General features: G+C 43.9%; 2 protein-coding genes across 2 annotated transcripts; one reads left to right on the forward strand and one right to left on the reverse strand.

The window, feature by feature from the left end:
• Positions 1-7,486: 7,486 nt before the first annotated feature.
• Positions 7,487-8,448, reverse strand: PHALS_12111 (uncharacterized protein; the record flags this gene model as incomplete). The annotated part of the gene is made up of 2 exons (XM_024727593.1): positions 7,487-8,301; positions 8,358-8,448. 2 exons carry the CDS (start codon positions 8,446-8,448, stop codon positions 7,487-7,489), a joined length of 906 nt encoding a protein of 301 aa, XP_024578154.1.
• Positions 8,449-8,797: 349 nt separating this feature from the next.
• Positions 8,798-9,163, forward strand: PHALS_12112 (uncharacterized protein; the record flags this gene model as incomplete). Its single annotated transcript, XM_024727594.1, has 1 exon — positions 8,798-9,163. The coding sequence occupies one exon, from the start codon at positions 8,798-8,800 to the stop codon at positions 9,161-9,163; it is 366 nt and encodes a 121-aa protein (XP_024578155.1).
• Between the last annotated feature and the right edge of the window lie 3,297 nt (positions 9,164-12,460).

Here is a 12,460-nt window from a genome sequence, read left to right on the forward strand (position 1 = left end):
CAGGGCGGGGAGAATCATCCGTCACTGATGGTGGCGTCATAGACGCAAATGATGCAGAAATCATCTGCTGCAGGTGATCTAGTAGTGCGTTTAAGTAACTTGAAAATGCCTCTAGACGCACACCAATTGCCTCGGGTCTTGCGCCGCAAGGTGTTGCACGCCCTCAAGGCCGAACAAGGACATCAGCTTATCGAGCCCATCCTGCATGCCCTGAAGCAAAGATGAAAACTGTTCCATCCTCACGGAGGATCAGTCTAAGCGACTCATGTGTAGATTGACTGCAAGAGCAGCCAAGTGCAACGGGGCTGCCGTAGCTTTGCGCTTTTTAGGAAGCGTAAGTAAGATCACCGACCTTTCGTTCTATACTTAGAACAAGTACGAGTTTAGCGGATCGCAATTCGCTTACTCCAAGAGTACTTATTGCCTTAACCCAAGGCTTGTTAGCTCTCCCATTTTAATCATGAACTGACTTTATTTAGATTTATCTGCGGCAAAGCTGCCTAATTTTAAATGTATAGATTTTCCTAAATATATATAGTAAAATCGAAATAGATGCATAACTACTGGCTACCCAGCCACATACCTGGGTGCAGTCACACCATGCCCATCTCGTGTGACACACACTCCTCTTACCAGGGTATGTGTAACCCCGTTAAACATTACGTGCCCTTTTTTCACGATGGGAAGTGTTGGAGCTCTTCGCCGTAAATATCATGACAATGTTCCGCGCACCGTCTATAGGACAGGTAAGCTCGAGATGCTTGATCGTCTACAAGCACGAGAGTAACACTGACTTTTGACAACTTCATTACGTCCTGACGTTATTTCAGCTCATTAATAGCTGCACGCTGAACAGATGCGACGCTTTTGCCTGCAGACCTTCCACTCACACGGAGAGCGAAACAGGCGCCAGAACGTTGCTCGAGCGCTTTTTACCCACAGATCTACAAAAGAGTATAAAGATAGCAACAGAGCGCTTTGTCACCGACTTGCAAGTTAGAGCATGACCCTGATATGGATTTAGATAGCCCACATACAACGAAGGTTGTGTTCGTATTATCTTTGGGATATTAGATACATAACATCAAACCTTTATCGTTACGACCGCGAAGATTTTGATATAACGTGGTATTTACTGTGTCTAATGGGCACCGCCACTGCTTGTATTGATATGTCAGATGCATTTCAAAATTCTCTCACCTCAAAACACATTTCTGTGCATTTCGTCTGCCTGCAGCATCGGCGTGTTGCTTTAAAATATCCTGGCTCGCAAGCACATCGTTGTAGCCCGGTGCATCACGATCGATTTTATTGATATATAATTCTGCAACGAAGTGTGACCTGGCTGATGTAGAAGAGTAAGCAGACCAAATACGATTACCAGCTTTCTCCAAACTTTGTGACAGTGTCGAAGAAACTCGTTAGCCAAACATTGATACAAATCACGTGAGCCCTTCGAGGCATGTATTGCGATATTCAATGCACACTCGACCAGTGACGGCGAATTTGCTTTGAAGACTTTTTACCACGAAATAGCGCGTTACGTCCAACCATCTGGTCAGCACTTGAATTCTTTTATCTGGTGCGTATCACTCTGAATAAAGTTTGCCAAAACTTTGCTTTACAGCGCGAATCTCTATTCTACACAGTGGCGATCAAGAAGGCTTACCGCTTACAAATTTATGTAGGAACGGGTACGCTAAACCCTCACTGTTGCTGGGTGTGCCGTCTTGCTTAGACGGTCTATATAGACCACAGCACCAGCATAACCGAACGCGCCTTATGAAAAGCCAAAAAGAACTTTCAAGTTTATAGACTGTCAACACTCTGTCTGCATAGGTAGACTGTCCAAAAGTGCTGACACGTGGGGCGAACGATATAAAATTAATGATACATTTCACAAGTGCACAGATCTGATTTGTACACGTCGGGACACCAATAATAAGCACTGAAGGAGCTTTTTGCCGTGTCTCTTTTGAGGTGGACATATCATGTGTTGCGTACAGTATTCAGAGCGTGTGGTTCTGTCAACGAGGTGCCCCCACAAGATGAGTGACAAGTGAGTCAGTGCCGAGATACTGCAAGCCTTGAATAAAGAATAAAAATGGAAACGTAAGGCTGCGCACCTCGATAAAACTCTCGCCCCCCCTAATTCCAAACAACCTCATCAACACAGTACATGTTTTACCTGACCTGTATGCTATAAGTATCGCCTCGTCAATTGGCAAAAACGCCACGGTGACATGAGAGAGTTCATATTTAACAATTGGGGCGATTCGAAAACGCATTTGCTCCCACATTATTTTACGCATCTCATTCCTTACTTCGCAGGTAATGCTGACAAATAGGGTAATCATCGTGTCATTTTCTGCGAAGGATTTGGCCAACGTCGCGCACAAAGACGCATGATCTGTATAAAACACAAATGACTTACGCCCAAGAGGCTGCATCCTATACTTGACAAGGGTGTACAATATTTTATACAGCTTCTTATCCTAAACAGAAGTAGTTTTTTTCTGCATATTTATGCCAGAGAGGCTCAAACCCGACCACGCGTCCACGCTCATTGACATCAACTTAGATAAATTCGTCTTTGGCAACAACTGCAGCGTTGCCAGCAAAAAATGGCTACTGATCTGGGTTTGAAAGAGCCAGAATCGGGGCACGTGATGATTTCATTCGCAGCAATAGAGGCCGGTGATTTGCCGCAAACACCGTTTTACATCCATTTCAATCCGCTTTGTGACGGGTCTTGCTGTGACTAAACAGTGCACACAAAAGGTTCAGCTACTTTTATAGGTCTCGCGAAGACAGATTCATTGGACAAAACACAACAACATTAGCTTGATGGAACGGAACTGCCATATCACAAGGCAACAAACTAGATTTTGTACGAAGACAAACTTGTCCATATAAGCGAACAGATAATAGAAGCGCATAAAGTCAAGCACTGCTCAAAAAAGTTTAATGTGATTCTTCACCTCTAATGACCTTCAACCCGAGAGTTCTCCACACGATTATGGCTGAATATATTGTCGAACCGGTTTGTCCACGATCACAATATGGGCTGATTGGTTGCGTCATCAAAACTGAGATAATTTCGTGACACACTTCTTTATCTTCGGTTAAGCACGTGTTAGATTTCCTATCACCACCTTGAAGTATTCTTTCAACAAAAAATAAAATATCAGTTGGACCTCTGCGGATATCTGTGCCACTCCTAACACGAAATCTTTCGCGAGTAGTTCAACAAAAATTTATCATTGACGAATGATATGGCCAGCTCATTCTTCGATGCAACCGTGCAATGTTTGTGACTTTATCGCCTTGCAATTATTGATAAACTTTTTAGTTTAATGATAGCTTCATCCAGATGTAGTGAAGGGCACAGCTTTAAGGATCATGCCAGTCAATAATGGATGATCATTCTCGTCGCAAATACGTGGAGCTTTTCTGCTCTGCATGGTGGGAGCATCACACAGGACTACGATTGAATAGCGCCGTAATTTCGCGACGGGGATGATTCATTCATCACAACTTCAGCATCCGGCATTCTATATTGCGATTTACAGTCAAAGCTTCAAATCTACCGTACGTATCATAGAGGACCACGACACGCAATCGACTTCCCTCCCCTCCGGCTCTCGCAGGACATACAACTTGACTTACCATGAAGGACCAGGACATACAGCTATGCTTATCTCTTCCAAAAGATACACCTCGAAGACGCCATAATACTTTTTATTTGACTGAACATGACACCGTGGTTCACTACCGCGTCTTCCAGTCAAGCACTACTCGGGTATGATTGGTGAACAATTCAAATCCTGCGCCGAAACTATCCTGGTTTTATACCACTCCTGCTTTCTAATGGAGCCGTGCTTATGACTCTCCAAAGATCCACCTCGAGAAAATTGTGGCACCAATCAACTTCAACTTCCAGTCGATACATGAATGATCGCATTCTAGCCAAGCCATGTCTAGGATGAGACTGAATTACGGATTCAGGGCTAGGACAAGGCAACGTCTCGCTTGTCGAAAACACGAATTCACTTGAAGGTTCAACAAAACGTTGACATGTCCCCGTCACAAGACGCAAGGATATCGCGTTCTTACTTGTCATCTCTGATATCTCTAGTTACTGTCTACAGCTCTCGACGTCGTACCTAATTGCACTCATAATGATATTAACAATCAACAATTTTGGCTTTTTATCATTTTTCTATGACTGGGCCGCTATTTGACGGCTAAGACATATTGACCTCTACCTCCGCAAACTACAACAGAACTCAGTCTTTCCTATTTAACCGCGTGGGACTCGACAACTTTCCGCGGGAAGATCTTCTTCCGCCTTTGGGAGGTCGATCCTTCGAACTCCTCAACACTTCTGTACTTATATAAATACACCATCTGCAGGTATTACGATATTTCTCGCATACCAAGAGATCTCTCCAAATCTCCTTACCATGATTGGCGTCTGATATCTCTGGCGCTCTCGTAGGGCATCTACCGCATGTATTTTACATATCTTCATAGCACAAAATCTTTACTCCGCGTTCAGTGCGACACCCACCACTTCCTTGGAAAGGGCTGAGTGGATGCGAAAGTCTAGCCGCGATCCACACTGGCTTGAGACCCTCCTTAATATGGCGGCTTTAATGCCCTCAGGAAAGGTAAGAGCGCCGTTGCGGCGATACGAGCTCTCAGCTTCTAAATTTGTCCGTTACGTTTCATACTTCGACAAATAGACAAAACTTTGTTACGCATCCGAGATAACCACTTGAGACCCGCGACACATCGTCGCGCATGTCGCTTTAAATCCTCACATGTTACGAATACCTTTTCCGCAGTCCTACTGCACGTTAGTGTCTATTCTTGTGAGTGACATCCTAGTTTGGAGACCGCGAGATCGATGCACTGTTGCAACCTTTGAGCATGGCCGGATTGCTGGCCATCTTTACTTTCCTCATCCGGTAGAAGAGATGTTCTCCATCCTGCCCTTAAAGAGCCTGAGTATTAGTATCGGCTGACGATTGATAATACTTGTTTTACCACACTCGCCTGGCCGGTGTGCTTTTACCAGCAGCTGGTGAATGCCTTCCAAGCAAGTGATTGCTGTCGCTTTTTGCCCTTGGACCGCCCACCCCAGCATTCTTCGGCACCAACATTATACAGTAATTCTCCGAGCGTGTTCAGTTGTTCCAAGGATAAGTGATTAATCAAATCGGCTCCAAATTCCCAGATGATACGATCCTTTCACGAATAGATCCAGAAATCGACTAGGAGAGCAACCATGTGCAACGGTATTGGCGTGTACATTGCACAGGGGAGCTTCGACTTTGTACCACCCGCGCAGTCCCCGCCACCTTTTTAATAAAGCTCAAGAAATTGAGTTCCTACGCGTCATGACAAATCTGCAGGCAAGGCAACGGACCAGGAGTAGCAAGTTCGAAGAACATTCTAGACCTGCTTTGAAGAGTTTCTTACACGTTAAGCGTATTCTGCTCTTCACTTAGTAAAAGTCGGTTTTAAAGGTCTTAAATGGTAACTATTCCTATGCACTTGATGACAGAATTGTTATCTCCAAGTGTTGGCTAGTCGCTTTGAAAGTTGACAAGTATCTAATTGAACTCTAGTAAAACTTCGTGGAATTTCATCAAATTTAGAAGTAAAAATTGCCTTATGTCAGGAGTAAGCATTCCTCTTCCATCATTTTCCTAAGCAAATACTGAGTTTTTCGCATTAGACTAGTCAACCGTGCAGAAGATAATTCAGATAACCAGCGCCGGAAAATCTATTTGTATCCTCCAGACCTTCTTCATTGCTGAGATACTACAGCTAAAATCCTACGGCTTATCGGACGTAATTTACAACCCCGCCGATAGCATCGATACCCTCTTTGCTATGTACTCTGTTTGCGCCTCATCCACACCTTTTCAGACAATCGGCGTTGGAGTAGCAAATTATAACGTTAACCAAAAATTCTTTTATAGTATTCGTCCATCCGACACACACGACAGTAAATGATGCTGCTGCGCTGGTCTTTAGGTAAGGATGAATGATTTGTTCGATCCTTGCACATTCGTCTTTCAACACCCCATCAAACAGCACGTCATAAGATGGCGCCAAAAGCTGGGTACACAGCTCTGTCGAGTTTTTTTTCACTCTACTGGACAAGAGGTAGACAGAGGTAAATCATTTGCGTAAATTGCTAAAGTGAGAGCCATTCAGCCGTTTTTGGATGGCTGTTCTCTCCTCCGTGGACGCTTAGTGCTTGCTTTCCATATGGTCTTTGTGATATTACTAGCGGATGCTCCAGTCCTCGGTACTCATCAGTTGCGAGGAAAAGGAAGATTGATGGATACAGAGCGAAGGGTAATGGCAAGAGAAGAAGCGTCGAGGAGGAGATACGAGTGCAAGCAGAAGAAGCTTTATAATATTTGCTTCCGCAAAAACCTTTTCGGAGGGATGAGTAGGGATTCGAGAACGAATATTCTAAATTCGTTTATTTTTTCTTCCTGATGCTGTTATGGTCGGGGCCAGAAAACGCTCCCTCAAGCCATACATCTGAATGATCGTCCGATTAGCCACATCCATTGTAAAGCTGTCTTGATGTAAGCGGTCACCTATGAACACTCTGGACTACTACATCACTGCCCGGCATCTATTGGATTGGCGACATTTCAAATCGAGAGCTCTCGAGCACAATGTGAGATGCTTTGGAAAGACATTTCTCAGAAAGCTTTCGACATGCGACTGCTGACTGTGACCATATCTTACTCGAACTGCAGTCGAAATGTCAAGTTTCATCAAAACTGAAAAAAGATGGTCGCAAATCAAAATCTTACATTCTATCTCGTCAAATATAAAACTCTGACCATGAAGCGTTACCATTTGTGCATTTACCCAGTCGAGCAAATGAAGACCTATTCCTTACCAAATTTCTTAATCTTTGCAAATTTGTGGGTATTAGCAATATGAATCAACTCCTGTGTAAAAGCCAAACTTTAAAATTAACAGGACAACAAGCCAAATTCCAATTCTTTGGTGAGTGAACCTTATCGTGATCGTCCATTCCTTCAAGCGGCATATGATTTATAAGTTTCACCAATTTCAGAAATTCCCTGATAGAAGATTTTCAATCAGTTACACAACATCCTGAAATCGACCTCAGAGGTGGATGTTGCCATCTAACATCTTCATTATAGCGTTGTACAGCAGTGAGCTATCTTAGCTGACACGTACATTTGGTACTTCACTTCCAATTCGCACCACAAGGTCAAATTCAGAACAGTATGTCAATTAACCCGACGACGCTTCGTTTGTTGGGCCTAAATATCTTTATTTGTCTTCATTACAAATGTTTAAGCTTATAGTGCTGATACTCTTAGCGATTTCGACACTTCATATTCAAGCGCACTAATCCTGCATTATTTCGACGAATGTTTGAAAGTTATACTTTTGTTATATCAAATGTTGGGGACTTTTATCCAAATGACCACTGGCATTGCCCTCCCGGTGGTTGTCTGCGGCCAGATTTGGTCGATGAGGCGGTTGAGGGCGCAGTGGCGAATCCAAATCCACCTGCTGGGTTGCCTATTTTCCCCTTTTGTTGATTCAGGTGGTGCGGATGGGACTGATAATCTTTGAGGTAGGTAGTGCCAGAGCTACTACGAGAAGTTCGGGACGAATCAAGACGTTGATTGTCGGTGTAAGGTGTCAATAGTTGCTGTTGTTGCTGCTGCAGCTCGTGCTGTTGCACGAGCTTTGAAAGTGGAGATGACGGATTAATGCTATCATCACATACTTCCCCGCATAGATCATTGTTCGAAATGAAAGAAGAGGTGGGTCTGTCACCATTATTGTTGCTTTTCCTGTGCATCAGCCATATCCGACGTTTCCTTTCCCAATTTTGATCCCGTTTAGAGGAAGTGAGGGGGGGTTGCGAGCCCCAAGATTCTGAGCTGGAAATGGACCGAATACTGGAACAAGAACTAAGCTTGCTGGACGGAGGGCGAGCGATTTGGAAAACGTCTGGGTTATCGTCTTTCGATTTGCAGTGGTTGTTGTTATCACTCTTGTCTTTGTAAGAAGTTTCAAACTGGTGTTGTTGCTGATTATGAGACTCTTCAAGGTGTCGGTGCTGTTGCGGGGAGTTGTCGTTCGATTGATTCCAATAGTCGCTCAAGCTGTTAAAATTGACTGTCGGAGAGATGTGCTGACCAGGAAACCTTTGAGAACTACCACATTCGTATTTGTTGGATACTTCGTTGGGTTCTGTGGCACCGAGACCACCACAGCCTTAATAAATTGTTAGATGTATCATAACAATATATCTCAACATGTTACGGCTTTACCGAAAGAAAGACTGGAAACACCACCAGGAGGAGCGTGAAGACGAGTGGAGCTACGTTTGACGTGTAGATCTGCAGATGTGAGAGTCGACATGAAGCCTGCCTGCTTTTGTTGCGAGAGTAATGTGTCGATGGAATGGCGTCTGAACAGCTCTGCAAGCCATTTATAGATTTTAAGGAAATTAATAAAAATAACCAAGGATTGCATTTTATTTCATTGAAACCGCGCCGCAAATCTGAAGACGTGGATAAAACACTTCAGCTCGTTAAATGATTTGCGGCTAATTTGACGCTTTGGTAGAAAGTTCCCATTCGCTTGATGGGTGATAATGAATTGCTTCAGCCAACTCTTTGACTGAGTTGCAGGCCTTAATCGATCAACATCATTACTGCGAATTCATGAGACGTCTTCTACCAAAAAGTGTGACATCTACTCAGACATCATGGTGAAAGTTGTGATTCCACCACCAACGAGTTTTGCTATTAATAAGGAAAGAAGATTGCTGAGGAAACACTTTCAGATATTATATTCAGGTACAACTGGTGAGAAAATAGACATCCATATTTTCACTCGTATGCTGGCGCAATTGATGGTTCATGGCGTAGCTGGGAACGCCGTTGTACAGCTATATGAGAAAATTGCACAAATTCTGCACAAGTTGAAGCTTCACTTCTTTATAAGAGACGACAGCAAGAACAAAAAGAGCAATGGATGCTATAAAAGGTTACCTCCACTCCAATTCTTTTTTAAGGAGAAACAGGACCGCTGCGTCTTACAAAGGTCCGGCATGAGCTCTTGTGATTCATGAACATTTGAGCACTCGAATTTCTGCGATGGTCAAAGTACCGCCTATAGGAGAGGGGCTGTCGCTTTCCAGGATATCAAATTTCTGTACTCATATACGTAGTCTGCTAATGCTCTTTACCGAGCGGCCAAGAATTCTGATCGCACAAAATACGCCTGGTATGGCGATGCAAAAAGGAATTTCTCTACTTATCTCGCTTTTCCACTTCACATATTGGAAATGCCTCCATAACAAAGGCACCGCACGCAAGTACCCATTCTCTCGTGCAACCTACTAGCATAGAGTCCACATACACAGTGCGCTGATGATTCTTTCAGAGTTGAGCCAATCTCATGGCCATCTCAACATATTGAATCTCGATATAGAGCTTTTCCTGTCTTTGTCAGAGGGCTGGTGTATGAGGGCGCTGTTTACAAACAGTCCCTCAAGCACAACACACACGCTTGTGCGACGAGGAAGCGATCCTTGACGTGGAGGAAGAAGGACAGTTCCGACTTGATGTAAGGCTATTTTACAACTGAATTAATGAGTTATGGTTCCTAGCTACATGCAAAACACCCGAAGGGCTCCTAGAGGCTTTACTGATAAAACCTAAGGTGCCTGATTTATAAATCAAGGGTGTACTGAGCTTCAATCTCAAATTCAAATGATACAAGATCTTGGGTGTACGGAGCTTGAGCCTCAAAAGTTTGAGCTTCAACCTTTGTGAGAAGTATTATGCAGAAGGGACCACCCATTTCTAAAGAGAGAGACACGTCGGTCTCGTCACCAGTAAAGACCCTTAAATAGGAACCAGCATTCTGTATTATACAGAATGTTTGTAACTTTATATAAGTTATCACGTTTGATTCTGGGAACACCATACTGTTATCAATATCCACAATGCATGTAGAAGGAACCTTCATGTAATGGCTAAGTGTAGCCCATTACATCATCCACTCCTAAAAGTCAAAGTACCTTAATACTTTTGCAGATTTTTGGAGCGGTTCACCTTCCGATCAACAATGAAGCGATCTAGTTAACAAGCCAACATGGAAGAGCAATCTTCGCCTAAACGGCAAAGAACGGTTTCAGATTTTTCTCACAACGGACTAAACAGTGCACACCAAAATTTAGACGTAAAACGGGTATCACGGTCAGACACGATCTCGGCAGGATGGCCATGCAGACGGAAAACAACGTTTACAAAGACCTTAGCTGTCTTCTCGGCAAAGATCTTGTCCGAAACAGGTGCAAGGTGGACCATCTTGCTAAATCGGTCCACTAACGCATGGATGCCACTGCGTCCATGTGTCTCAAGCGGAAGTTTAAATATGAAGTCCATACTAACAGACTTCCAGCTATCCGTTGGTACTGCCAACGATCGAAGTGGGGCCTGAGTGGAACCCGATGGTTTCACTCACTGGCAAATCTCACAAGTCCTCATATACTTGCGCACCCACTTCTACATGTGTGGCCAATAGTAATCCCGGGAAAGACTGAGAAAATTCTCTCACATTCTAGATGGGGATCCTTAGGGTTGTCATGGTACGTATTTAAGAGAAAATAACGGAAACTTTCGTCATGTGGAACAAAAACTTGTGCTGTACCCCCGTGTTTAGTCGCACAGCACAACAATCCGCCGTGTACTCCAAAGCGGTGAGCACGCGATCTTGTGCGAGACGGTAGACCTTGCGGTGCTTTGTCGAGAGGTTCATTAAAATACCGCAGTAAGTCCTAACACATCTCATCAGACTTGTACCCTCCGCCAATTTCTTCGCGCACTGTATTCGTAGCTTGCACTATAATTGTCTGGGCATTTTTGCATTGTCGACTTGACTCGCACATGTTTTCGCTCCTGGGATTTGGACTATAATACGGACGCCTTGACAACGTATCGGAAAATATATTCGTCTTGTTTGTTTTGTAGTGTAAAAAAACGTTGTACTCCGCAAAGAAGGAAACCCACCCACCCATTCTTTGCAATAAATGAGGAGATTTGGCCAAACGCAGTGAGGCTTGATGTGTATAGATCGCAAAGCGCACCTTACAAAGCAAGTACATTTGACCCTCATCATCGTTTTGCAACAACGCACAACCGATGGCATAATACGTGCATCGCAGAACACATGAAAAGGCATATCAAAGTTTGTAATCGCAAGATTAGAGCTCGACTCTTCTTCACTTTGGCAAATACCCCGTGGTGACATTTTGACTATTATCTCTGAACGTTCTTCTTTAAAAAGGTTGCACCAACGCTGCATAGTTGCCCGTGTAATGCAAATAGTTGTTCAAGCGCATCCACTGTTCATCTGTTTCACATTGTATGGCACAGGCCTATCATTGATAACTTTGGCTTTCCCCGGATCTACACGAGCGTAAGCCGAGAACGGAGATCTCTGGTGCGAAAAAAATGCGCTTATGTGATAAGCATAGGTTTTTATCTCGCACAGCTTGGAAGACTTGACGAAGGTGATCAAGATGAACATCGACATCAGACTTCTCACCCATTTTCTTACTATGAACGAATATATCGTCAAAGTAACTCGGTGCAAACTCTCTCAATGGGCCGTGACATCAGCATATTCCTTTATAAGCCCATACACGGGGTTTGAGCTTAGAGCGTCCCACGACTGCTCAGCACACCTTTTCTTCTATGTGTTTCCATATAATACTTCCGCAGTATTGATGTCATCGTCGATAGTTTCCTCGACAATCGCATATATTTGCGAAATTTTGCCTTTCACCAAGCTACCCTTCAGCGTCTTCTTGCTATCTCCGACAAGGAGAATAATCTTTTACTGAAGTTGAACGATTGTCAACCTTTACGTAACAAATACTTTTTTTGTTGTACGCCACGACATGTATAAACTTGCTTACAGCGTCTTGTTCTTGAACACTTCCTTAATCAATACAACTTGTACCTTGATCGTTGGCACGCGAAATACTGGACGAAATCTCTTCTTGGTGGCCTTCTTATTCTTCACTCGTGATAGGTTTTTGTCTCCGATCCCACCCTTCCTCCGTGCGAAGCACGACACAAGAACGGTACGTGATAGCAAGTCTTCCCATTCAGCACCCACGTTTTGTGTCCGAAAGCCAAACGGCAAGTGGCGTATCGTTCACACTGACAATATGCTCAACGCTGCCACCATTCCGACACAGACGTGATTTTGAATATTCTTCGGAACAACATGGTTGGGTGTACAAAGTACAGCGCACTCGATTTGGTCGATGGGAATTACCAATTGCTCAAAAGAGCGGGTGATATTCCGCTTTCAGCGGTGAGTACTCCAAGCGGCATGCTCTGAGAGTGGCTGG

Source organism: Plasmopara halstedii (assembly GCF_900000015.1).
Source record: "Plasmopara halstedii genome assembly, contig: Scaffold_614, whole genome shotgun sequence".
Lineage (NCBI taxonomy): Eukaryota > Oomycota > Peronosporomycetes > Peronosporales > Peronosporaceae > Plasmopara > Plasmopara halstedii.